Source organism: Ciona intestinalis, chromosome 1 (assembly GCF_000224145.3).
Source record: "Ciona intestinalis chromosome 1, KH, whole genome shotgun sequence".
NCBI lineage: Eukaryota > Metazoa > Chordata > Ascidiacea > Phlebobranchia > Cionidae > Ciona > Ciona intestinalis.
This window is the reverse complement of record NC_020166.2, coordinates 5,193,726-5,220,266: the sequence shown is the minus strand read 5'-3', so window position 1 is coordinate 5,220,266 and position 26,541 is coordinate 5,193,726. Positions and strand designations below refer to the sequence as shown.

Sequence of the window (26,541 nt, the reverse complement as noted above, 5' to 3'; positions counted from 1 at the left end):
CGTACATTTTGGTGGATCTTGCATATAGGAAAAAAAAAATAATCAACCACACAGAAGTTAAAGACACAATTCATTTAACTTCATTTAACACAAAGAGGACTGTTGTGTCTTTAACTTCTGTGTGGTTGATTATTTGGACAACCGATTAGCGACCACTAGATTGGAGCAATGACCCTGATGTGTCTTTCCAAACGACACACACGACAACAAGTTGGCATCGTCCCGAATTCGATACCCTTGGTTACGAAGCGGACGCCCTTTATAATCACAAAGCCTCCCGCGGCAGATATTTTAATGATAAACGTAAAATACATGACTGTATAAGCGCTGTTGATAAATTCTCTTGTTTTATCTGATAAAGGAAGGAAAAGAAAGTTCAGTAAGAGCAATGTGTCGTCTTGCTTGTACAAGGTTCCTGATGTTATGCAACATGTTTCTATGGATGGTCACAAGGTATAGTGGGGTGGGGGAAGTACATAATATCTAAATATCTTGATCATGTTTTAAACATCAGTTTACAGCAGTCTATGAAAGTCGTGAGGATACGGTTTAATAATTCTTTGAATGTTCTTTGTTTACTATTTCCCCACTCTACTGTATAAGTTTCGTAGTCATTGTATTTGTTGCACTTTCTAATTCCTGTTTAATTTTCAGTATATGGTGTGTTACGGTTTGGTGTTGAACGTCGGTAACTTGCCAGGTAATGTGTATTTAAATGATGCATTATGGGAGGATTGGTTGAATTTACGGCTTGATAATTTGAACAGCCTATCAGTAACCACTTGCCCAAGGACACATATACACCCACAATTGTAGCAGCGACCAGTCGTGAACTCATTACCTATGGGTTATACAGGCAGGCACGTTAACCACTTTGCCACGGCGCCAAACAATGATAGTACAAATGATTTTTTGTTTAAACCCATTGTAAAGTCACTGCTTTTGGACACACAGGGCGGTAGTTAAGGTACTTGGTGTTTTATAAATCTGCCTGCGTGAAGCTATACGAAAAATTATAATCCATTTTGTTAAACGATAAACTATCCAAAGTAAGGGTTAAAGAAACTAAAAATATGACATGCGTTTTTCACATACTTTTTTTGGTTTAATTAATTCAAATATAAAATTAGTTTCAGTTAAAAATAAAATGCCATAAACAAATAAAGATTGTTTTATGTAACAAATTAACATTTTTATGTAAAAAATCGAAATGATTCACGTTCTGTTTGACTGATATCACGGATAATTTGCAGGTTTTGTTTTGTGTACATATGCTAATTAGTAAGAACTAAACCTTCATTTAAATAATATTTGATCTAAATTCCTATTTATATACCTTGTGGACGTTTTGCACACAGGCCAATCTCCTGGAATTTACGAATTAATGTAATTGTTTACTACATGTTTGGTTCTGTATTGAATTACACAAAACATTTACATATGTATCACATTTCACACATTCCTTAGACAACATGTATAAACGTATGAAATTACATAAAGTTCCATTTCACTTCTACTTCCTCTTCAAACGTCTGCTTGCGTTTTGAATGCTTGTTTAAGCGGGGAGACGAAAGAAAAAAGAGCGCGAAACAACATGTTGATTCCCGAGACAGCGTGGCTGACGTAGTTAGTCACGTGAGTTCAATAGTGGGGAACGTGGAAACTTACCGGGAGAATGCTGGTACGTGGTCTTTGGGCATTGTGATCACGCGCGAGGCGCATGCTCAGTGCGTGATCTCAGCGACACGAGCAGTGGAAAAATACTGAGAGAACGCTCTGCGCGGTGTCAGAACGCAGTGGAAAATTACAGGCCCAATAAAAGTCTGCTACACGCTGAATTTTGAATCTTTCAATAACGGCCCGAGTATGAGTAGGAAGTTTGCATTGGTTAACGGTTACAAATAACAGGCTGATAAATATAACTGGTAAATAAAACTAAACATAAATTAACTTTTACATGCCTTTTTGTACACCATTTGCCAACGCAAGAAATAGTTGCTTCTTTATCAGAATAAAGTGGTTTACAAATGTAACTAAATTGGGTGTATTATTTTCGTACAGATATTATAATACGTGTAAGTGATAGATATACGCATTCGATGCCAGCAAGTATTTGGACTAAACCAGATCATCAATCGCGATATTGTGAACACTCTTCAGTAAAGATGTCGAATTCCAACTTTACAGAATACGCAAAGGATACTAAAAGTAGTCGTTGGGAGAACGAAGCAAAATACCAGCAATATTCAACACAGTACCAAAACGGAAGTAAAACTTCAGAAGCATGGACAAGTAGTGATACAGATACGATATTTCATTCAACCTCATTAAAAAAGTGTACACCATCTAACAACCGCACATCGGTAGACAACAAACTTCATTTTATCGCTGGCGGGTAATTCATTTTGCATTTACGAAATGTTTTAACTGTTTTAAATAATATTATATTGACGTGAGCATTACATTTTCTTACTACAACTTTGTAAACGGAATTTTTTATTTGCAGTGTCGCTGGTTGCGCAGCAACAATTGTGACGTGTCCTATCGACGTCATTAAAACTCGACAGCAATCATCCTCCGGAATTGCAACCACCCAAGCAAAACTTAGCTTTCCATCTAGCACACCCAAAGGCACGAACACTCGGCTGATGACAGTTTTCGCCCGTGGCTCATTGCGCAATACTCATCACACCGGCGTTGTACAGCCCGCCTTGAGCATACAAAAGAGCAGCATACTGCAACACTGCAGGTAAACAATTAGCTTCCTGTGTTCTACGCATACAATTGACAATTCTTGATTCAACAACGATAGTAATTATGTCGTTTTACCAGGTACATATTAAAAGTAGAAGGTGGCAAAGCGTTCTTTAAAGGTCTTGGTATTGGATTAGTCGGCTCTGTTCCCTCCAGGTATTTATCTTATTTTAGTTTTAACTGGCGAACCTATGTTTCGTTACCGGTGTTTACGGTGTTTAATCTTATCTATAGAGCTCTTTACTTCTGGACGTACAATGCAACAAAAATCGGGCTTGTCGCGGACTTTGGACTTAAAGCAAATTCGATGCCCACAAGCATCATCGCCGCGTCTGCCGGTGGCTTAGTGGCAACAACGGCAACTTGTCCCCTGTGGGTGTTAAAGACAAAGCAACAGCTTCACAGAAGGTCAGTTTTATTGACTGACATTAATGTGACGTCACTGTGTTCCCCAAAGTAATCAGATTTGCTTTCTTACGTAGATTGAACAACTCGTCGTTAAGTTGTTTCGAATGTGCGAAACAAGTGTGGCGCAGTGAAGGTTGGAAAGGCTTCTACAGAGGTCTTACCGCATCTTATGCAGGAATTGTTGAAACTGTTATTTACTTCACCATATATGAACATTTAAAGGTAAAATATTAATAAAGCCCCAAGTCGTAATAGCTTTAATTAATATATATATATATATTGACCATCCTGTTTCTATATAGTCATGGTACATGAAGAGACATAACATGGACGTTTCCGGAGCGCACAGTTCTATGTCTAGCTGGTGGGAACTGCCAGGGTTAATGGTTATATCGTCTGCCTCGAAATGTGTCGCCACTAGCATTGTATATCCACACGGTATGTATTTGACGATGACATATTAATTATGGCCACATCTTTTCTGTACTTTTTATTCATATAAACTTGTTACAACCACTTTCATTTTGCTGTCAATTACTTTTACTTTCAATATATTTACAGAAATAGGTAATAAACTTGCGCTACGTTGTTTTACAGAGGTTGCACGTACCAGATTAAGAGAAGAGCCAGTTCAACAGCGTTACAGTGGTTTCTGGCAAACGTTGCGTGACGTGGCAAAAACCGAAGGAAGAATTGGTTTATACGGCGGCTTGCCTGCTCAGCTTGTTCGGCAGGTGAGTTATAACTTTTACCACATATTGACATATGTAATAACAGCGTATTAAACTTTCTTATCTCTACAAGGTTCCGAATATGGCAATACTAATGGGAGTATACGAAACTGTCGTGTATCTGGGACAAAACTAACAATAGCTTCTACTTCAATGTTCGTGCTTGGTGTTTTAGTGGTTGCAAGTTCCACTGTGGCTGCAAAGTAAATCAACCTTCAATTGTCATGTGGCATATGTGCTGAGACAATAAATGTGTTAATGATGGGTAGAAATGAACTTTAAGTGCAATTTAATTGCGTCCCTGTGCTTGAACAACGATGCTTTCATTTTTCCGTTTATTTTTTATCAATAAATTCGAAAAACCCGAATGGCGTCAGTGTTTTTACAGCAACATCTTATAGTTATATATAGTGTATAAGATAGACTGTGACGTCTGTTTAGTCCGTCAGTAGTTTAAATAAAATTTTATAGTTAGGAGAACAACGTTCATATACTGTACGTAGGATGAAATTTAGACCAGGATACGATACATCAGTTCATGTTTTAAAGCAAGGGAAATCCTAGAAATGAATTATGTTACAAGGAGACTACACACTTTTATGCAATAAGTATAGTTAAAAATAATATTTCAAATGATTGTTGTTTTATAGTCGTGTTGTATTGGATTTTATATAAACTAGGTCAACAGGAAATCTGTAATTTTTCTTCAATATGAATAAAAGAATATATAGTAGGATGGGGGAAGATGGGACACCTAAACATTATTTGGATATTATACGCTAAAGGTGTCACATCTTCTCCCACAGTACTTTAGGGTGGTGGAGCCGTAAGTATACGGTTTTGAATGTTCTCGTTTACTACCAAACGGGACGAAAAAAAAATAGAAAGGTGCCCTATCTTCCCCACACCATAAATTACTTATCCTTACTGGTCATGCAACAGCACGTTATGAACTCCTGAGTTTCACCACTAAGGGTCTTGCCCAAAGAAACATACGTCAGCAATGGTTTCGGCTGCGAGCGTAAATATCCGCGCAAAATGCTGAGCTTTACTGTTTGGGGGACTGCCTACAAAACAATAACCAGTAAGGAGAACTGGCTATTCATGATGTCATTTATATGTTGCACACAACGCAGTGGGTGGGTTGATGCTGAGGTAGATGAATCCATCTGAGATCTAATTTTATTAGGCCGACGTCAAACATGCGTCAATTATCTGCATGGCAGATGTTTCGAATGAATCAATTTTGGAGTTTATATCGGTTTATTAAAATGTCCATAAAAACTTAGAAGAAACACGCCTCAATTCATTTAACCTCTGGTATGGAACATTTTCATAAACTATTATTTAAAACGCAAACGCATTACACATTCAAACTAGCCAATGGTTAAAAACCAAAATGAAAAAAATCCCAGTAAAAAAACGTATAAATATATCACAATACATAAAAATCAGCACCAGCGAAATACGTTTTACGTTCTGCGTGCAAATCTGGTAGGACGACAAATGGTGACTAAACATTTGACGTGTGGCCCAAAAAGCACAAAATGCGGAAATAGGTTTATAGGAAAACAAAATAGGACAGTTTGAAATATAAAACTTTATCTAGCAAATTTGTTTCTGCTGCCGACAGGTAACCCTGATGAAAGTGAATATGAATAAATGAATGTAACTTATTCTATCTTCACGTGGCCGATAAACGACAGTCGTTATAACACGGGTGTACTGTTTCATACCTCGTGCCAGCTTACAAGTTACCGTGTATGCTACTTTGTGAGTGAAGTGATCTAAATAGGTCGCAAAGTCGGTCCAAAAAATAAATGAGCAATATTCGCTCTATTCGATTTATAAGCTAGAAGGCATACAGTATAAAAGTCGTGTCAAACAAAGTATAAATATCGTTTCAATAAACGTGTGAACTATAACAATACAAATGTTTGGTATAGCTTTATAGGTAATGGCATTTTTGTTAACTAGTTGTAGTTATTCGTCATTGCTTAGTCTTCATCAATATCACCAGCGTTATTCATAGCTTCATCTACGTTACGAGGCAATGGCGTCAAGCATCTTTCTTGCACCAAACGTTCCAACTGCTTAATCCTGAATTCCTGTTGCTGAGAAACGAAAAGATACAAATATCGATAAAAACGAAAAACAAGTTGACTGTTGACCAGCATAGTTTAGTGATGGAATGCAAATATTGACAATGCGTTTGTAGACGATATATATAGCGATCCATTTCAACAAACACCTTTGAATCGACAAAATACAAAACAATGACCATTATTGCTACATGAGACGACCTATTTGTTAATTTATACGAATTGGGAATTGTGTTTCAATCCAAAAAACCTTAGTCGTTCACTTTTTTAAAAAAAAGTTACGGTATGATTAAGCGTGATTTAGCTCATACACACCACCAAGCGGCCAGTGGTTATGTTGTGTTGGTAAACAACGACGCCAGACGTCGTGGCTCGCTTGGTGGTGAAGTTGTTATAACAGGGTGTTCTGTTTCATACACCTCATGCCAGCCTATGAGCTACCAAGTATGTTACTTTGTGGGTGATTAATTTTTGTTTTTTTCTGTTTTTTTTTATGTTTGCCTGCCTCAGGACATAAACGCCCACAAGGGTAGCATGGACAACCCTTGAGCCCTTTACTTCCGGAATAGTGTTAACTGTACCACAGCGACTAAACAACCTGTTTTATTTGCTAATTTTGACATATTGTTAAAAAAATGTCATGCTTTGTTTACTTGCAATAAATCATTTATATTTTGTTTTGGACTTACAGACAATCCATTCTTCATAATTAAAAGATTTGATTTTTTATGATTACTGAAACTTCAATAAAAAAATCAAATGATTTGGTTTGCAATATAATGGTTTTAGTATTGTAAACCAAAACATTTAAAAATAAAACAGTTGTCTTATATACGCACTGTTATGTTTGTACTGAAATTTATGGAACAAACTATTATAAACAAAATGATTGCTTTTTAGTAATGGAAGGTGTTGGAGTGACCTGAAAAGTGCTGACACGCCTTAGTTTGCTTGCCACATAAGTATTATATGCATCATTCAGTCAATACATAAATGTGCAATGTATAAGAAACAAAACTTTTCATTGTCATTTAATATCAAACAACATCAAAAAAGGTAATTATTTAGCAGTAGTTTATACTTAGTTTTCAAGTTTCAAGAAACAGTAACACTTACTTCTATAGCATATACCATACTCTTGATCAGATTTTGAGTTTTTTTGTCAACTTTTAACTGTCGAAACTTTGTCCTTGTGATATGCGAGACGTGGTTTAGTTTTGCCCGCAGAACGCACCTGCCATCTCCACCCACATGTATAAATCTCATTCCATTGATGAAACCTGAAAAATATAAACGTGTAGGTATTTTAAGTATCTCTTCCTAAACGATCCCATATCCAATACTATGGGGGTTAAGTCCCATACTATGGGTCAAATCCCATACTATGGGGGTTAAGTCCCATACTATGGGTCAAATCCCATACTATGGGGGTTAAGTAGAAGGGAAAAACCTATAGCAGTAAGAAAATAGTTTTTATGCGTCTATATTCTTGGAAATCTTGGAATCCACACAATGCAGAAGATTCATTGGTTATGTGTGTACACCGTGTAAACCAAATTCAATGGTTATGTGGGTATATAAAAGATCAAAAATATAATTTTACACCAGAAGAATTACCAAATCTTTAAATTTCTTTTTAAATTAGTGCCTTAACTACAATAAACTAGTAAATACAACAATAAATTAGTGCCTTAACTGCTATTGCTGGCCCATAAAAAAGAAAAATAGATAATTAAACTTACTGTTTCTGCTTATTTCCTTTTTTAATTTATGATCAACAAGTTTTAATTTGCTTAAAATATCTTTTTCATTATCATCTACTTTAGCATCAGGTTGTGTGTAAGTGTGTTCATAACCACGGACATACATACGAAGTGGAAAGCTGCTACCAGTTGGATTGTATATACCTGCATTGTTAATAATGAAATATGTAATACTCCCAATTATTAGAATGTTTAGGTAAAACTACACCGAAAAAAATCTTTCAGTATTTACATCTTGTGGTTAACTTGCTAAAGATAATTTCCTACCACTACTTTGTCTTCCCACACTGGTTATTGTGTATATGATAATGGACAGGATATTTTGTGCAAATTTAAATGCGTATTGGCACACCGGTTCGCATTAGATTGCAAGTGAATAAACATTTTTCACCTTAACTTAAGTTACAAATATGGCTTTGGTTTACACATTGGTTTGAATGAATTTAAACACATAACACACTAAATAGTGAAAAAAGTCTATAAACAAAAAAGTCAAATTGAAATATATTACATAACTATAACAAAGTATCAAACGGCCTTCAAAAATCTAAGAACGCTTACCAATTTTAAAATATGGAAGCCTTCCTTCATCATTTCTACCACAAGCACCAATCCAGTCAATAACCTTACGTCCATTGATCCACAGTCGTATCCATGCTTGTGATGTCATATGACCTGGATCTCCATCTACAGCTGTATTTAAGTGTGGTACAATCTTACATATTGCAGTTGTATTGATATAATCGTTAGTAACTTTACCCAAAGGTTATGGATTTAAGGATCACCGCTGCTACCATTATAGCCCAGATGTCTTTGGGCAAGATACTTTACGGCAATAGCTCCAATCCAGTGGTTACTAATGGGTTGTACGTTAGCCGTAAAAAAAAACAATCACCCAAGATGTTACATACGTTGTAACAAGGTCTATGAAACAAGAGAGACATCTGCAAACGAAAGGGCAAAAAACTATGGCGTAATTTAGAATGTTTATACGTAAACATTGTACATCAAAAAAAGTTCGCCATATTTAGTGTTACCAATTGAAACAGCCTATGTGAATGAATGTAAATTACTTTATCCTCTCTAGATCGAAAAATGACAGTCGTCATAACACAGACGTTCATACACCTCATGCCAACTTACGAGTTACAAAGTATGTTACTTTGAGAGTGATTATTTTTTAGGAGTAAATTTTTTATGTGGGGCTAATAGTTTGGACAACCCATTAATAACCATAGGGTTGTGAAAATTTATTTTTTTGTTTACACTGACTTTGTGAAATAACCACATTTTAAAGGGCCATTACTGTGTTACTAACGGGTTCCTGGTGTGGGAAATTTTACTGGTATGTTAGGTTTGTAAATATTTATTACTCTTATATTCAAATTCAAAGCACAAATTAATAATCAACAAACTACTAACTTGTTCTGTTACGTTCATACACCACATCATATTCACTCCACTTTATTTTCCACTCAAACCTTGCCCAAGTATTGAATGGAAATTCTTGAGCTGGCATCCTTAGAATTTCACTAAACTAAACATGACAAAAATGTGACATGGTAGCTTAACGTTAGTTAACACAACTTTATATTTTACAGCTTCCCAACTTTCTGCATGCACAGCCAAATTTTCTCAATAGCAACAATAGGGGGTGAATAAGAAAATCTATTTAGTTGATATTTGCTTATTTAATACACGTACTACAGCATGCTTTGTTGCTTCAGAGCAAAATTATTTGCAAATTAAACCAGATAGTGAGAGAAATGGTACTATTTTAAGTAAATAGAAAACAAACACGCAAATCAATTCAAAATCTCAACCTGTTGACGGTCATGTTTAGGACAGTGGAAGTGTGGAGGTACTTTCTGGCCAACAGAACATCCAACTTTCCCGGCCATGCTGTGTTCGTCCGAGCGAGCACTTACAATAAACCAACCATTTTGATATTCGAGTGCTAATGGTGGGTAACCCCCTTGTTGATACAACAGTCCTATATGTAAGCCATCCTTGTCAAATATCTCGCCTGTCGTGAGAAAAAGCAAAAGTTTGTGATTGGTTAATAAAAACAGTTTAAAAATGACAGGTCATAATAAATATATACAGTTCAAATTTGAATGTTTTTATTTTTAATAATGTATGGCTGACTGGACAATCGAGATGGAGGTTAACGAAGGCGCACGATGGTAGCAGTGTTAAGCGGAGAACCTGAAAGGCTAGACACAGGCAAGCTAATCACTTATGTTGAATAAAAATGTTACAATTTGTATGTTTTGCTATGAAGAGTAGCATATAGATTTTCGTTGAAAAAAAAGTACAAAAATACTTCGAAGTGCTTTGTCTCAATTATTGTCACCCTATACATTTTAACTTAAAATCAAAAGGATCGAGTAATTGTTGAAGTTTTACCTTGTGAGCATGACCCAGCTCTGCACAATCTCGCTTTGTCAAATGAGCTGATTTGCGCCACACAACCATATTCATCCTTAAGTATATTAGGATTTGGAGAGCCATGCCATTGTGTTAATATATACTGTCCTTGTTCAGGAAAATCTTCACGTGGCAGATACAGATCATAAGCATAAGTATGCAGGGCAGTGGTTGGTCTCTTGGTGATTGGGCAGTGTGTGATTAGTTGTGACACTGTAATCATTAAAGTAAATGAGGTAAAACGTATAAAACATTTCATTTCAATTTAAAGTATCTACTCTGTGATATATAGGAGAGTTTCTAGAGCGAAGCATGATGTTTAGGTCACAGTTGGCTCATGATCCAACTCCCTGTTTGTGTATGGAAAATTAAATACTAAAATTTGTTAGGATTTTCATAAAAACTTTAAAATTCGGTTAAAAACTATTTAATTTATTATTTCCCAAATTATTTTTTAATAGCACCGCCTGGCAATGAACATAGTATCAAACTCCTCCTGGACAAAAAAATAAAACTCAAAGTTATTTTTCATTCGTCACAACTTAAGGTTCAACTTTAATAAATACTCCTATAACATTTACCATACTCCTATGGCAAATGTAAAGAAGGCATATATGCCCACGCATGGCAGAAAAAAAGATTGTTGGTCACAAATTACTGCTTTTTCGTCTAAAACACCCACACCCCGATAAGCATATTTAAAAACTGCCTTGATTTACTCTCAGCGTCCCCTTCATGGTTGCAAATGCCCCCAGGGTTCGGTGCCGACCTTAGAAACCACTGGTTTAGTTGAATAATAGTACACATTCAGATAATTAACACAACACATTTATACATAACTTAGTTCTGATTACCTGTATATTAGAGCTAACAATTCGTTTCAATAATTCAGTAACGAATAAAGGAATACCACAATGTAAATAACTTACTAATATTATCATCAATATCATCAGTTCCAAATAATCGAGAAGCATCTCTCTTCTTTACAAAGCATGTGTTAAGTTCTAACCGAGATTTTCCACCACTCTTTTTTGGCACAAAAGAGAATCTATTATAAATAAATCGAGGAGCACAATATTAGAAAGAATGAAATTCTTTTGTTGGCAGCTCAAGACTTTAAATAGAAAATGAAGTGAAGTGTATATGATATGGTGTATGAATGTAACGAAAAACGTTTGTAACATACACATCGATAACTAGTACATACTAGATTTGACACTGTAATACTGTATATTATCTTGGATTAAGTTATAAACTGGATTACTTATAGCTTGCCTAGGTGGACAGTCATGTAAGACTATTTTAGCACAATGTATTAATACCAACCTATAAATATTTGGTTCATCTTCACTTGGAGAAGGAGAATAATCTAAAACTGTCTTTGTTTTCTTAATTCCAGTGGAAATCACAACAAATTTCCGCCCAAAAATATGCTCTGTAAAGTGCTTACTTAAATTTATGTTTATCAGCACATAAGTAATAACAACGGGATATATATTCTGTTTATAACCGAGCTTTGCCACTGCTGTTGGCGTACATTTCAAAAAGTGCTGCATTTCTATTTTTAATGCCTGCTTATTTACGTTAATTAGATACAAAAAATAATTTATTAATTTGTTTATCCTATTTCTTTATCATTATGTATATAATTTGATTTTTTAACTTCTTTTATACATTGTTGGTTAAAGTAGGCCACAAGTTAAAAAAAAATTGGAAAGAATTGGTTTAAAGTAAAAACTATTAATGTACCATAAAACATAGGATATTAATACTATTGTACAAAAATCAGTAAAAACCTACATGGTTCTAACACAAACATTTAGAAAAGTATGTAATTGTGTAACTCACTTGATTTAGCAAGTTTGTTGTTTGGATTAAGATAATTTGTGACACGGGTCCAAGTAAGATTGTCGAAATTACTCGCATTCCATAAAATGTCTTCACCTAAACATGTAAAACACTTCAATTAAATTTAAAATCTTGTACTTTAAATTAATTCACTCTTTGGCATTTTGTTGTTGCTACAAACTTGAGAGTGTGTTCTTGGAAAGGACATTTAATAGACATTGGGTACTGTGATAAACTGCTTAATGTGCCTTTACTCCAGAGTTTCTGGGTTTAATGGCTTGTCACTGCTACCATTGTAGGCGACTGTGTCCTTGGGAAAAAACACTTTGTATTGGGGTATTTTAAACAGCCGTACTTACTTGGATTACTTGTGGTATTAGCATCTGGTATCTCTTGTTGAGTATTAAATAAAATATTCCAATCTCCTGAACCTTCAATGATATAATTAAACTACACTACTTGTACCAAATTAGTTAAGTATATTCAAAAGGTTTATTTCAGATATATACAGATTTCTTTAGGCAGCTTGAATCTATACGGTCAATGAGCACATAGAAAACAAAAAAAAAAATTTCAAATGTTGCAAAGATAATACATTGCATTCCCTCTATGCTCTATCCATACATAAATAAATTAAAAGTGATCTATATACTCAAGTTTGGACAAAAATGCCCGGCAAAATTAAGGAATTTGGCAGACTAAAAAAAAAATTTAAAAAACCTCGCGCGTGTAGTTTGTAATCAATACTGCCATATTAAACCTTAACAAATTAGAGTTTTTTTCAGAAGCTGTTTTGTTTCAGACTAAAAAAAAACACCAAACATTGTACAATAATACATTCTCTGCCCCCCAAAAAAACTTTTCAATCTTATAAATACCTAAGTATTTTCTGAGTTGACAACTGACTCCTTCGAACCCAAAATGACACTCACAGTGTTTTATGAACACGGGAACACCATGATAACATATTTTCTCACTCACACCAGAGCCTGAATAATCCAAGTTGAATGTTGAAGACTCTCCAGAGCTCTCAAGCAAATCTGAAAACCAGATTAAAGCAACAAAATTATAAGATGTATAAAAGTAGTTTACCACTAACAGGGCATAAATAATTAAAATCATTTTGCTGTCATAAATTTATGTATAGCTGATAATGTGAACATCTCTAGAAGAATAGAGCAATTGCATTTAGGTGTCCTGCCCAAGGACACATACACAGATACACTGCCACAATGGTAGCATCAACGAGCCTTGAACCCATAACCACTGGGTTAGGGTATTGGCATTTACACTAACCAACTGCACTACCTTTAAAAACACATGGAGCTATACAGAGAATACGGAAAAATTTTTCCGCTAGGAGGCGATGACAAATTCGTTTCTCTATTCTATGGGGAGCAGTTAGTTTCACGGTTTATACACATAAGATACAAACCCCTAACCCCTAACCCATAACCCATAACCCATAACCCATAACCCATAACCCATAACCCATAACCCATAACCCATAACCCATAACCCATAACCCATAACCCATAACCCATAACCCATAACCCAACTCCTAACCCCAAACTCGTCAAACAAAAAAAACTTGAAAAAAATATAAAAAAGTATTCCACTGTGCGACCTAATGTGGGAAATATGTTCTTACTAGTGTTTTATGTATTTAGAAAGGTATTTTTATTATTTAATTAATTTGTTTTACACTTATTAACACTTTGTAGTGCTGTTTTGTTCGTTTTTCCGTATTTTTTAATTTAAATTATTACCGACACCTAGCGGAAAAAGTTTTCCGCCTTCTTTGTATAGTCCCATTTTTTAAAAACGTTTTATAAATTTTCTGATTAGTTCTGTCTTACCGATTTCACAAAATTGTCCTGTGAAGTTTGGTTCACATGCACAGTGCTGAAATATTTTCTTCACAGTTCCATTTCCACAATCCACTGGTAAAACACGACATATAAGAAAAACACAAATCAATAAGGGTGAACACAGTTTATCGATTAGGTTCATACAAGAACTTTTGATTTGTTTACCACGTCAGCTATACTGCAAAACATCAACAGTAATTTAACAGCATTTGGTATAATTTTCTTATCGCTACATACATCTGTTTATATTTGCTAAATAGGCACTCGTCAAAAATCCTCCGGTACATAGCAGAATATGCTGGTGGAAAGTGTTTTATTTCATCTCTGTTCTTTACTTTTAAGCTCTTTTCTACGCGGGGACTTTCCCTGTTTGTTAACAAACCTCTATGTATACACAAATAAACCATAAGCATTGTCACACCTATAAATCCGCTCATTCGCATGTAATAACTTTAGTGGCAAGTAGATAACTATCTGATGCTGATAATTTGGTTTGCATTATCAAATCACCAACAAAATGTCTATAGTCTAATCATCCGTGATGGGCCCTATGCAACAGAATGGGGACCACTCGAACTAAGATACGTGCCAGTTAATAGTCGATATGAAAAAATTATTGGTAAATAAAAAACGAAACGATTACCTACTCAAGCCACCTTCGTCGTATATTTCTGGTTCCAAAGTTTCGCTTCCAGATCCAGAAGAAGAAGATTCGTAATTGATCCATTGACTGCTGGTTTGTTGAACAGGTTGCTCGACTAAAGATTTATTTGTTTCAGATCGAACAAAACTCGTCCTTCCTTTATTATTTATTGATGTTATTAACGTGTCCTTGTTCTTTCTAACATCCTCGTTACCAAAACCACTGCCAGAGTTGCCAAACCCCGAACTTGATCCCTCGTTGACCGAAGGCTGCACATCAAAATCATTCTGATTTTCGTCTAAAACATCTTTTGACATTTTTCTTTGGTCGTTAAAACTATTCCAGCTGTCAAAATTTACAACCAAGTTTACAATCTCTGCGTTTAGATCATTGATATCGGCAACATCAAATAAGTTGTAGCCATCTGTCGTTGTCGTAGGCTTTCTCACATCAGCAAACACAAAGTTGTCAAAGGATGTAAGTTCTAAAAAATTAAAAAATCCTATTACACATTAATTAACATATCTATATTTAAACACTGTATACAATATTCATCCCACAAACCATACAGCGATGCAAATATAAACCAGTTTAAGTAATTTATGATACAATATATTCTTAATTTACCGACGTCACAGTTTTCTCCTGTCCATTCAGAGTTACAAACACATCGTTCAAGTTCGTCATATTTTCCATGCACGCATTCAACACTTTGTTCGGGTACATGGTGTAATGATATGAGTGTGGGTGAGCACCAACTCTTGTGTATAAAGACCGAAACTGTTTATAAAAACAATGATCGTCTTGATATAAAGTGGGGTAAGATGGGGCATGTTTAATTCGTTACTCGTCTCATTTATTAGTAAACAAGCAAATTTATAGAAACCATAACCCGCGAGTGTAAAAGGTAATTGTTAGAAACAACGATCAGAAAATGTGGGATTTGGGTGCTAACAATGTCCCATCTTACCTCACGGAACTATATTGGTCATGGTAGGAAAAGTGAAATAATGTTTATTCAACAAAGACAATATATTTACAGATATTATTGTATCATTATAGCACGTTACCAAAGCCTGGTTTAATGGGCCAACTCATATCCAAATCACAGGCGCCATCGAGCCTTGCATGCTGCTTTACTTACAGTAATTAAAAAGTTGCGTTTAATTTAAACGTTTAATTTTAGTAAGGTAGGGTAAGATGATACAGGCGTTTATTCTCTTTCTCGTACATACAAAGAATATGTTTAAAACTATATAATTGTATTCTAACCACTCTAAGAACGTTGTTAAATGTACAAAACATGGGAAATATGAGTTTTAGTTGTTAACGGTATAACCCATTTTACCCCACAGTACTATATTACTCCAAATATACGTGCATATCTTACATCTGAACTCAACTGATCCCACGATACTATCTAAGTTAATTGAATTGATAGCGTGTTCGTAAACTCAATATATCGAACACAATGTCAATGCTCACCCGATATCAACCAAAACAGCCAACATTTTTCCAGGGCGTAAAACATATTCTTTTTTCCACATCAAGTTTAATATTCTTGTATTTAAATACTTTTTACTGCACTGACAATTAATTCCTTGCTTAGCAATAAAAAAATGTTCTGTAAACCAAATTGTGCTGCTGTTCCCGCCAATTTGAACAACGATACTCTAACTTACACCTTTCCCTGCAACCGAACGGCGCCTGCCCGCAGGGGGGAGGAAATAAACTTCCTGAGTAGACCGTTGAAACAATAGAATCGCTAAACGTGTTGCAATAGTTGTGTCAGACCTGCTCTTGTAAGGTCCGAAATCTGATATTTAAACAACTTAATTAGGTTAATTGCCACCGACTTCCCTTGTTAGCAGTGTGGCTTGCTGCTGCTCTGCGTGAAAAAAAGACTCTTCCACTGAATGCTTGTTTGGGTGAACCGTGGCCTACTCATTACATTGAGTAGGCCATGGTGCACATATATCACAGTTATTCAAACAGATTGGTTTTGTTGCTTAATAACATATATCATTATGTAATATAGTACAATATATTGAGTAATACGCATGGGTTTTCTGGTAATATCTTCCTTACATTTTGATACTTCTTTGGTGCGTGTTTCTTAATTACTCAGCGTTTATTTATATATAATTCACCTTTCATTCTAAATGCAAATCTATTGTTAGTAAACAATTGTGCAAACCTTTTGAGATCGTAAGTGGTACGGCTAATAATTAGGAAAATGACTTTCGGTCATTTCGTTATAATTAACGTACTTAGGGCATTAATCTCTGAATCTGAAGATCACAACAAATCATGTCCCAGCGTCACATCATGTCGACTTCAGATGTAAAGACATCAGGTTATGTTACGCCGCATAGCGTTTAATGACACTGTAACAAATCACAATCTAAGTTTAGTCCTCCGTCTTTCGATCACGAAAATCATTTTATATAAAACAACCTGAAGGTTTGGAAGTTTACATCGAATCTCCCCAATATCATACGATTGTGGGGTAAGGGACACCGTTATAGTACCTATGGTATCGCGGGCTACGGTTATATATATATATATACCAAAAGAAAAAAATGTGTCTTCTCTTACCCCATTCCATACTATAATATTGTGATTGATTTTTAAACACGTGCTCACTAACATTAAGTCCTAATTACGACTATAAAAAATATTTAGTCTATTTATATCAGAGTATCTGCATATAGTCGTATGGGATGTATACCAGGTTTGGTATCATTCAGTTAAAATAATTATATATTCGCATGGCAACATATATAGTTATAAACTGTGTATTTATTTAACAATCACTGTGTTTGTGAGTTAAATACAACCGCATACTAGCATTCTTCGTGTAACAAACTCTCTCAAGAGAAAAAATTTAAATTTAATGCATATACCAACGAGTAAAAACTGATTACAAACCTGAGTTGCGCATTCAGACACATATCGGTGCGGGTATCGTCTCAACACTGCTCAATTATTTAGCGTATGTTTATAGTCGCAGAGTCTTTATTGTGTGGAGATATCTTTACATTGTATATATCGGGCACTCGGTTTCTTGTACAAAAACATAGTTATAGGCCATGGATGAGCTGGTTGAATTCGTTCATTTGTGGGCGAGTTCTGTAGTGTATAAATAAAAGATAATTGTAATTGATGTGCGCGCAATAAAGCGTGGGACGCCGATTGATTACGCTTTAGCCACAAATGGCTTCTAGCTTCAGGTTACGTCATTCTTTCCGTGGGTGACAGCAGAGAAGCGGTGGGTAACTCATGTTGATAGAGCAAACGTTTCTCATTGAGAAAGAGTTAATTGCAGGCCATGTAGATTCCTAGCAACATATAGTATGGAGAATAGTATGTGGGGATACGTCATGTTTATACTAGACTATACGTTGTTTGTGTGATTCAGTTTGTTTTTGAGGTATTCCAGTGTGTACTGAAATGAGTTTTTTATTTTTGTGTGTTTTATCGTAACACAAAAAGGGAAGCGTTTTACAGTTATATGTTACAGTTAGCAGTTTTATGCAGGTTATTGTCAGACACTGGAAACAGTTTGATATATATAGTACGGTGGGGGAATATGGGACACCTTTATTACATATTATCTAAATATCCTGATTGCATTTTAAATAATTAACAACGGTCTGTGGATGATGTAAGGATATGGTTTCATAATTCGTTGTTTACTACCAAATGGGACGGGAAAATCAAATGAAAAGGTGTCCTATCTTGCCCACCATATGCAGCATGTTGACATAAATACTACGGGACTGATACAAATGATCATAAACACGATATGTTTGTAATATTTTAAAGTAACATAGCATTGCATTTAATTCATCATATCGCAATTAGAAATCACCAAAAATTTCATATTTGCACTCATAAACTATTTTACTTAAACTGTACTACAATGATAGTTAGTATGAAACATGATTGAAAATGCTAGCAAGCACTACAAAGAACGTTACTTGCTATGACTAACTCCAGATTAATTATAGAACAACAATGAGTTAGACCACAATTTCCTGTTTCTAGTTTTGTACTATTCAGCATACACACGTATTGCCGAGTTGCTTCTTACGGTAGTAACAGCGCAAAACGGTAATGCTTAACCGGCATTCGTGTAAATACTTCCATATTAAAAGTAGTTGTTTTAAATTTCATCCGTGTCATAACAAATATAAGGCTTTGCTTCCCTAAACGCACGTCTATGTCAACAAACCATAACATGGATCCTACCTTGTTAAAACGTACGTATATAGATATAACATCGGCTGAGTAATTTTATTCCATCAGTACATGACATATTCGAAATAAACAGGTGTACATTTTCAGATGAATCCTAGATTATAGTGGTATAGACAGTTTACACGTGGGTGGAATTTAATGTTTTAAACGCAAAGCGGTTAATATCAAACTGTTTAACAAAATCTGTTAAAAATGCAAAGAGCAAATCGGCCGGAAAAGATTCTTGTCATACGACAAAGTTCAAGAGAGAATTTTAATGAATTGCGACAATACTGGCAATCATTAACACCCAGTCCAGGTAAGAAAAAAGAAATGATTTTTTTTTTAACTAAAAATGATATAAATTGTACACTGTACCGTTTTTCTAAGAACATGCACTATGTGAACTTTATTGGTATACAGTCTTCTGTATTCGGTTCAACAGTATTTAACTAATAAGTAAAAGAAGATGCACATTATAGTACGGGGGGGGGGAGATGGGACATCTTTTCATTCTATTTTCTCGTGCAACTTGGTAGTAAAAAAGAACATTTAAAGAATTATAAAACTGTGTCCTCATAACTTCCACAGAGCGTTGCTATCTCGTAAAAACACGATCAGGATATTTGGATATTATGTTCTTAAAGTGTCCCGTCTTTCCCCCACCCTACTATACATTTAAAAGGTCGTAAAATGTTGGATGTGTATAAGTATTGCATTGTCAAGAAAGCGCTACATGCAGATGAAAGTACCAGGAAGTATAGACTGTGTCACTAAAGCGAGTGGGTTTTATAAAGAAATAACCAACATGATCAATATTAACAGAAGAATATTGCCGGTGCTAACAGTAACCTGTATTCAAAGCACAGACAAAAATATTTACAGCTCAACGTTTATGCGCTCTACGGTTATATTTAAATGAGTGTATCGACTTTTCAATACATGTGACGCCCAATACATATAACGACTTCGGTACACCAGAAGTCAAGTCTGATGTGACACACAAGTGCGATGCATGCATGAATGTGTGACACAATGCAACATAATTACCTAATGTTGGTATAGAAAAGGGGGCGAGATGGGATATCGAAAGAACCTTTATTAGGGTGGGGGAAGACGGGAATCGGCGTACGACGCCTTTTTATCAGTACCCAAAAAAATGTTACAGTATACCAGTTAAAAAATAACAACGTTGAATTTAAATGACGTTTAATTTAAATGCCCGCAGAATCATATTAAACCCCCGACACCACTCTCAAAGAATGTTTAAACTTGATTTTCAAAGCGTGTATAGTATTATTTTGCGTTATTGACGTGTATCCCGAATAATAAAATCATTTACTAATATAAGTTAACAAGGATTTTAAACTGTCCCGTCTCATTCATTGTGTTTTCGAACTGGTAAAATTTCACGTGTTGTGCGAATCGATTATTATCTCTAAATAAATCCTCGTGTGTTTTAACTTGTTTTTCAATTGTTGTCAATTAATAAAGGAATGATAGTACTAATTCGTGATATCTAACCAAAACCGTCATATATTTTGAGTTTGGAAATATTGGGCAGTACGTCCTTGTGCCATCTTCCCCCACTCTATACTATATATTTCATGTAACCTGATAGTGGTTTTAATAACACTCTTTTAGAGGAGCGAGCTGCAACTATAAAAGTATGTCAATATTGTTGGTTTACTACCAGATGGAACGAGAAAATAAAATAAAACTTCATTAACCACATCCCAATATATATTTAGATCAAAAGAGCAGTTGTGGTTCAGGCACTCCATCATCTACAACCAGACAGTCGCCTTTCTTTTTCAACATCGATATTGAATGCAGCCGCAACTCTCCACCGAACCGCACCGACCCCGAACGCAGCCGGGAGGTATCGCCAAAGCATCAGGCGCGCGAAAGTAAGAGAAATATACGGTGCCGCTGTACAGTGGCGCGCGTCTGTCTATATAGTCTAGAGAACTTGGAATCGAAGCTGGACTCTGCTGCTGTTTTGGGCGTTTTTGTAGTTTAGTAAAAACAATTGACAACAATTGCTCTAAACTAAATTTTCTGCCATTATTGAATTGGACACAAGTGTTACAACGACTGTCGTCGCCCCACCACGCAGTTTGTTACGTGATTTACAAATATATACCTTACTGAGCTGAATATAAAATATTAACGTAACCTTATTTTTTTATAAATTTTAACTTATTCTGTGACGTCACTGCTGCTTCTCGCTAAAGTACACACCTAACTGACGTCACAGTTAAATTAAAATAACAATAACTTCGAAAACATTACATCACGTGTGTATGGAAAACCTACAGGCCTCGTAAAACGCAGATGCCGAATATACTTGCGTCTTTGAAAATATTTAAAAATATAAAGTTTTAGTACCGGTATACGAATGGATTAATTACCCCACTTTTTTCAGATTGGTCCTCCAGAATAATGTGGAAAAGTTTGCAAACGTCATCCATACAATGTAGTCGTGCTTCAAATGTGAGTTTTGATTTTTTTGCAAAATTTTTATCTTATAATAAACCATATCTTATGATTGCATCTCTTCACAGAGCAGAATTGGTGCCAAACCAACCCCGATCTCATTCTTTAGTTCTACGTCACCAACAATGGCGTCATCATCATTCCAGCGAAACTCGGCCATGCGGTCAACTTTACACGAGTTGCCCGGTAGAGGTTGGTCCTCTCGTGCATCAGAGAAGAAGACAAAAGAAAGTTCCGAAAATTGTGCATCGCGAGAAAGTTCAGAAAAAAAGTCGCCTTTTGTTCGCAACTCTCGACGGACAGCGAGTGCAGGTTTTAGACGTTCGAGCAAGAAATTTATTGAAACATCGATCGCAAAACCAGGTTGGTGTATTCCTAATGCTATATGGGTAACATAATTGCAAATAGCGTTACTCAAAATTGCAAACAGCGTTAGCCATTACAATTCATGACAAATGTCTGTAAACCGTTGCGAATAACAAATCTATTTTCACACAAAATTTCGTATACATTTACCAATAAAATGCGACCAGATTTGAAATACATGAATGTAAAATATGTTAGTTCGTATAGATGTCATTCAGCATGATATCTATAGATTAAATCGATTTAACCTCGAGGAAGGTTTATGTATTCATTTGCTTTAAATGGCAAAGTTAAGTCAGTCGAAAATATAATATCCCATGCATATTATTGCACTCTAGGTTAAATCGATCTGGTGTAGGTTATAAGTAGCCGCGTGCAAAACCGTTGCGAGCAGTCGATTGAGCAAGGCGATGTGCAAACCTTTTTTGTACTTTGCATTTTAGTTTCGCACGCCGGAGTGTGAACACATTAGTTGGATTAAACAGTCGAGGTGCAACTAGGAAAATATATAATTATTAAGGAAGAACGCTGGACAACAACATAATATATTACATGGTACAAAAAGGTGGAAAAGATAAGACACCTTTTCATTATTTTTAAACAATTCTTAATTGTATAAAAAAACGACCAGGAAATTTGGATATTATGTTGTAAAAGTGTCCCGTCTTTCGCCACTCTATATACTATCTATAGCAGTTGTAAAACGCATCAGCTGCTGGTTACTATACAAAGACATTTATTTGCGCTTACAATATCGGACTTTCTAGTAGAACTTAAATCGATATGTAATTGTCAAGCGTATAGATTAATAAAGCTGACTGAAATGTTTGTAATGGTTAAGGCAGCATCAAGTAATTTGAGCTTATAGGTCTGTATTCAAAATAATCAATCTCTGTTATTTTACCCTCGGCATATATACGAAGTTGTTTAAGTTAACGTTAGTGTTTCATTGCATAACTTGCTTAATTTCTCATGTATGTGTGACTTCTCTGCATAAACAAATATCCCGGATATCGAACGTCTCTCGGGGAGCATAAGTTACACAATAACTTACAAATAATGTCGCGGTGTTAGCACAGTCGTAAACGAGGTTTAACTTGCTTTAGTGTCTGTATGTGTAGATACTGAAGTGTTATAAAAACGCAGAAGGTTCCGTTTTAAGTTGGTTTTCTTAATAACAACTATTTTACCGACAGGTTTACACCAAAGTAAAGCAATTGACACCAGCGCTGATATATCGGCTGTGAAGGCGAAGAAAGCTTCGTTAAAACTCGGTTCTTTAAAGAAGAAAATGAGCAAGGACAATTTATTTCAAAAAAGCTCAGAGAAAAGGGAGACACCAACGTTTACCATCGAAGAAGATCAAGCTCCTGCAGCAAACTATGCCGACAATGATGAAGCCGGCTTGTTGTTTATTAAGGAAGACACGGGTAAGCCCATGCAAAAATACACTTGATATAGTTGGGGGGGAGAAGATAGGACACCTTTAGTACATATTACTCAAATGTCCTGATCGTATTTTAAACAATTAACAATGGTCTATAAGAGTCGTGAGGATATAGTTTTATAAATCTTTAAATGTTTCTTGTTTACTATTAAATGGGAGAAGAAAATAGAGTCAAAAGATGTCCCATCTTTCCCCACCCTACTGTATATAAGTAAGAAGTAAGAACAAGGAGTACTAAGTCAGATAAGATATGTTTTCATTCTTATTTATTCTCACATCAGTTCGTAGTAAACAAAGAATATTTACATAATTATCCAACAGTATCTCCATGACCGCATGAGCGTTGTTAGTTGTTTAATATACGATTAACAATTACCGGTTGTTATGTGCTATCGGTATCTATCTAACCTTACCCAGCAACTAAACAACTTTTTTTACAATATATAAAATAAACTATACTCACCTTCAAACAACATGATTGTTCACATTTTATTTTATTTTACATGCCGCAGTTGCATTGAATACTTAGCATTGTAGTACTGCGGGAACGTTGTTGGGATCAGCTGCTAAACCCCATATTTCCAAATACGAACACCCTTTTAGAATCGTGATATTTTGATATTTTGTTCACTCTCAAATGGGACAAAACAAAGACAACGAAAACATGTCCCATCTTACTTCGCTCCACATAACAGTATTGCATGTGTTTGATTTATATTTCAAAACTCACAATCTTTTTAATACAGGACTTCCTGGGAAAATTGATTATGATTACCTCACAACTGATGATCCGTTCCTTAAACGACGATCTAGAAGTTTCTCGAAGGCTGACCTTTATATGTATGAGAAACGTCAAGAGGCAAATAACGCAAAGCTATCCACGGCAGATGACAGCTAGTAAGTATATATGAGTTGGTATTTAAACAATACGTAAGCTGAGTGTTGTGCGAGGCTCAAAGTTAAGGGCTCGCTATTTACATATGTACGTACTGTAATTATGTATTAAGTTCTCAGTGGTACGCCCAATATCGAAAAGGATGCGGTTCACATACGGATTATTCATCGTTGAAATTACATAATTTAAATTGCAGCGGGGGCGTATGGTACTATACGATGTTCTATATTTAAAACGCGGAATTTTTTTGACACGCTGGTTCGTTTACGCATGTATGTTCGCCAGTGAATATATAAAACCACTCATATATTTAAAACTTAATCCACTTACTCGTTTCAATTCACCATTAAGAGTGCACCATTGTGAAGAAAGCAATCTGTAAGTTGGCAACTGTCCACATATATATGTAAAACAACCGCCGCCACCGAAAGTTTGTTGTAATGGCCCATAAGCCCACACAACGAGAGTTCTGAGGGTGGGAGTTTGATCGTCATTCAAACGTTCAATTAAAAGTATTGAACAGACAATATGAACAGTTGTCGTCACTAGTAAACTAATACAACAATATTTCACCCGCCATGCACTTCCCAATACTTTCATTTACATACGTCATCCATTCAATTACTGAATAGAAATGACGTCACACAACAAGCTTTCTTCCTTAATGCCCGGTTCCTTTCCCGGTGGAGAAATCTTCGTCATAAGCTGGATCCGGGCCTTTCCACCCGCAGGTGTAAATGTTGTTGTGGAAAATTAGTCCCACCTTCCGTTAGTCACGAGCAAAGTAATTTAGCTGTAATAGTTTGTTCGTTTCTCCTTACCTGAGGTATTTCTCCCATGATTTGAATGGTTTGTCTGCTGTATTGCGTAATGGTATTCAGTTTGCTAGCTTGCCGGGTTGTAATCTTTTCAGGAAAGCCATGTCGTCAGTAAATGGGCCACCAGCGTATAGTTAGCCAAGTTACGACTAGATTTCGTGAAAGAGAACCATTCACTCGCACCACAGGCATTTTCTGTTCTAAACAAATAAGACTTTTGTCGAATGTCTTTTATCAGTCAGCACAAGGATTGATATTTGAGTTCTGTTTTAATACGCCATTACCATGACAGCTTGATGACTCTTGGCCCTTTGGGGGAGGGTATATGCTCACAGGGGTAGGTATTTCATCACAGGGTAGTGTAGCCTAACAGCATCAGTATGTGTGAAGAAGTCACCGACAGAATTGGTATACTGTGCAGAACGCCTCACTTAATCGAAACGGTATCTCAATCCAAGACCAGACGTAAGATATGAGGTTTAAAAGCGATAGTGTAGAATTTACTGTCTATTCAAATTTACTGAAAATGTCAGAACGGCAAGAACTAACTTTTCACCATCTTTAAAAAGTTAACGTGATAGAGTTGATTCGTGTTCGTTGTATAAAGTAGTCGTTCATGTCACTGGACAGTTAAAAATGCAGCTTCTCGGAATAATTTCACTCGGATGTTCAAATCCTTTAGACACGTCTTTTCCTAAACGTGATTGTATGCGTGCTTTCTATGTCTGCATCGAAAACAACGCAAATGTGTTTTAAATTACTTTTTATTATTGGCGATTCAAGGCGGTTTTATTGAAAGAATAGCAGAAGTTTATCACAAGAGGTTAGACATTGAACTATATCTGTCTTCGCTTTTAAAATAACAGCAATTGCTATTGTTATAGTGCGCTAGCGAAGTAGTTGCGGTTTCGTTTGCATGGTTGTCTGATGTATATACGTCACCGCGGGACCGATATCTTGAAAGTAGATGGTGGATTCCCATGTGTACTAGATATTCTATGCAGTCTAATTTGCTTAATTTAATCGAATTACCACCGCATAACCCCGCAAATATTAATTTTTTCCTTTTGCATTCATGATTTTACTAGAATTATGATTTGTAGGTTTTGGTAGGGTTCAAGTTTCAGTCTCTTTTGTCACCCAACTTGGCAGTAAACAAAGAGTATTTACAAATTTGCCTAACCGTATCCTCGAAACTCTAAAATGGCGTGGATAATTGTTATAACCACAGTCAAATGTGTTAACGGTATCCATCTTACCCAATACTAAAGTAGGGTTGGGGAAAATGGGACATACTTTCATTCTATTTACTCGTCCCATTTTGTAGTGAACAAAGAACAGTCAAAAATCTATAAACTGTATCCTTACGACTCTCTTGAACCGTTGTTAATTGTTTAAAACCCGATTATGATGTTTAGATATTATCTGCTATAAGTGTTCTTTCTTATCCCACTTATAATTAAATGCATTTAATTTTTACGCAATTGCTGAATGCAGCATTCAAGATCTTGTATGTTTATTTGTTTAATTTGCCGTCACTGCGTTACCTAAATATTGTTCCTACCCTTGATTACCCACCTAAGGTTACAGCAAGTAGATGTTTATACGAGCAATGAACCACGAACGATGTCGTTCCAATTCCGAGCGCATAAGAAACTCTGTCCATGGGATTACACCAGTGTGACGTAACCACGTCGCAATTTCATCGGAGTGTGTTTAAACTG

The 26,541-nt window shown here is 35.6% G+C and overlaps 3 protein-coding genes across 10 annotated transcripts in view; 2 read left to right on the top strand and 1 right to left on the bottom strand.

Annotated features, from left to right (window-relative positions):
• The first annotated feature begins 1,872 nt into the window (after positions 1 to 1,872).
• On the top strand, positions 1,873 to 4,325 carry LOC100185504 (solute carrier family 25 member 36). The gene is made up of 8 exons (XM_002130111.4): positions 1,873 to 2,395; positions 2,507 to 2,749; positions 2,833 to 2,910; positions 2,989 to 3,162; positions 3,237 to 3,384; positions 3,465 to 3,600; positions 3,760 to 3,896; positions 3,967 to 4,325. The coding sequence occupies exons 1-8, from the start codon at positions 2,100 to 2,102 to the stop codon at positions 4,027 to 4,029; spliced, it is 1,275 nt and encodes a 424-aa protein (XP_002130147.1). The 5' UTR covers positions 1,873 to 2,099; the 3' UTR covers positions 4,030 to 4,325.
• Positions 4,326 to 5,137: 812 nt separating this feature from the next.
• LOC100183141 lies at positions 5,138 to 16,205 on the bottom strand. 5 transcript variants are annotated; one of them, XM_026834257.1, is made up of 17 exons: positions 16,036 to 16,204; positions 15,178 to 15,330; positions 14,555 to 15,034; positions 13,896 to 13,979; positions 12,915 to 13,076; positions 12,396 to 12,467; positions 12,037 to 12,132; positions 11,515 to 11,623; positions 11,118 to 11,236; positions 10,898 to 10,957; positions 10,168 to 10,401; positions 9,582 to 9,784; positions 9,181 to 9,295; positions 8,320 to 8,451; positions 7,738 to 7,902; positions 7,112 to 7,275; positions 5,138 to 6,007 (listed from the first exon to the last, which is right to left on the bottom strand). In XM_026834257.1, exons 1-17 carry the CDS (start codon positions 16,079 to 16,081, stop codon positions 5,891 to 5,893), a joined length of 2,511 nt encoding a protein of 836 aa, XP_026690058.1. In that variant the 5' UTR covers positions 16,082 to 16,204; the 3' UTR covers positions 5,138 to 5,890. The 5 variants fall into 5 exon arrangements, with proteins under 5 accessions (XP_026690058.1, XP_026690060.1, XP_026690066.1 ...); XM_026834259.1 differs by lacking the exon at positions 16,036 to 16,204 and adding an exon at positions 15,621 to 15,800; XM_026834265.1 differs by lacking the exon at positions 7,738 to 7,902 and having other exon boundaries at positions 16,036 to 16,205.
• A 2,716-nt stretch (positions 16,206 to 18,921) lies between these two features.
• The window catches only part of LOC100183188, a 43,329-nt gene continuing 35,709 nt past the window's right edge, over positions 18,922 to 26,541 (top strand). The window contains exons 1-6 of one of the 4 annotated variants that reach the window (XM_026833951.1): positions 18,922 to 19,111; positions 20,544 to 20,702; positions 21,221 to 21,288; positions 21,360 to 21,654; positions 22,854 to 23,087; positions 23,851 to 24,001. In XM_026833951.1, coding sequence (XP_026689752.1) covers positions 19,006 to 19,111; positions 20,544 to 20,702; positions 21,221 to 21,288; positions 21,360 to 21,654; positions 22,854 to 23,087; positions 23,851 to 24,001 — 1,013 coding nt within the window. In that variant the 5' untranslated portion in view covers positions 18,922 to 19,005. The remainder of the gene's footprint in view (positions 19,112 to 20,543; positions 20,703 to 21,220; positions 21,289 to 21,359; positions 21,655 to 22,853; positions 23,088 to 23,850; positions 24,002 to 26,541) is intronic. The other 3 variants (XM_026833948.1, XM_009864064.3, XM_018813026.2) reach the window with 3 other exon arrangements.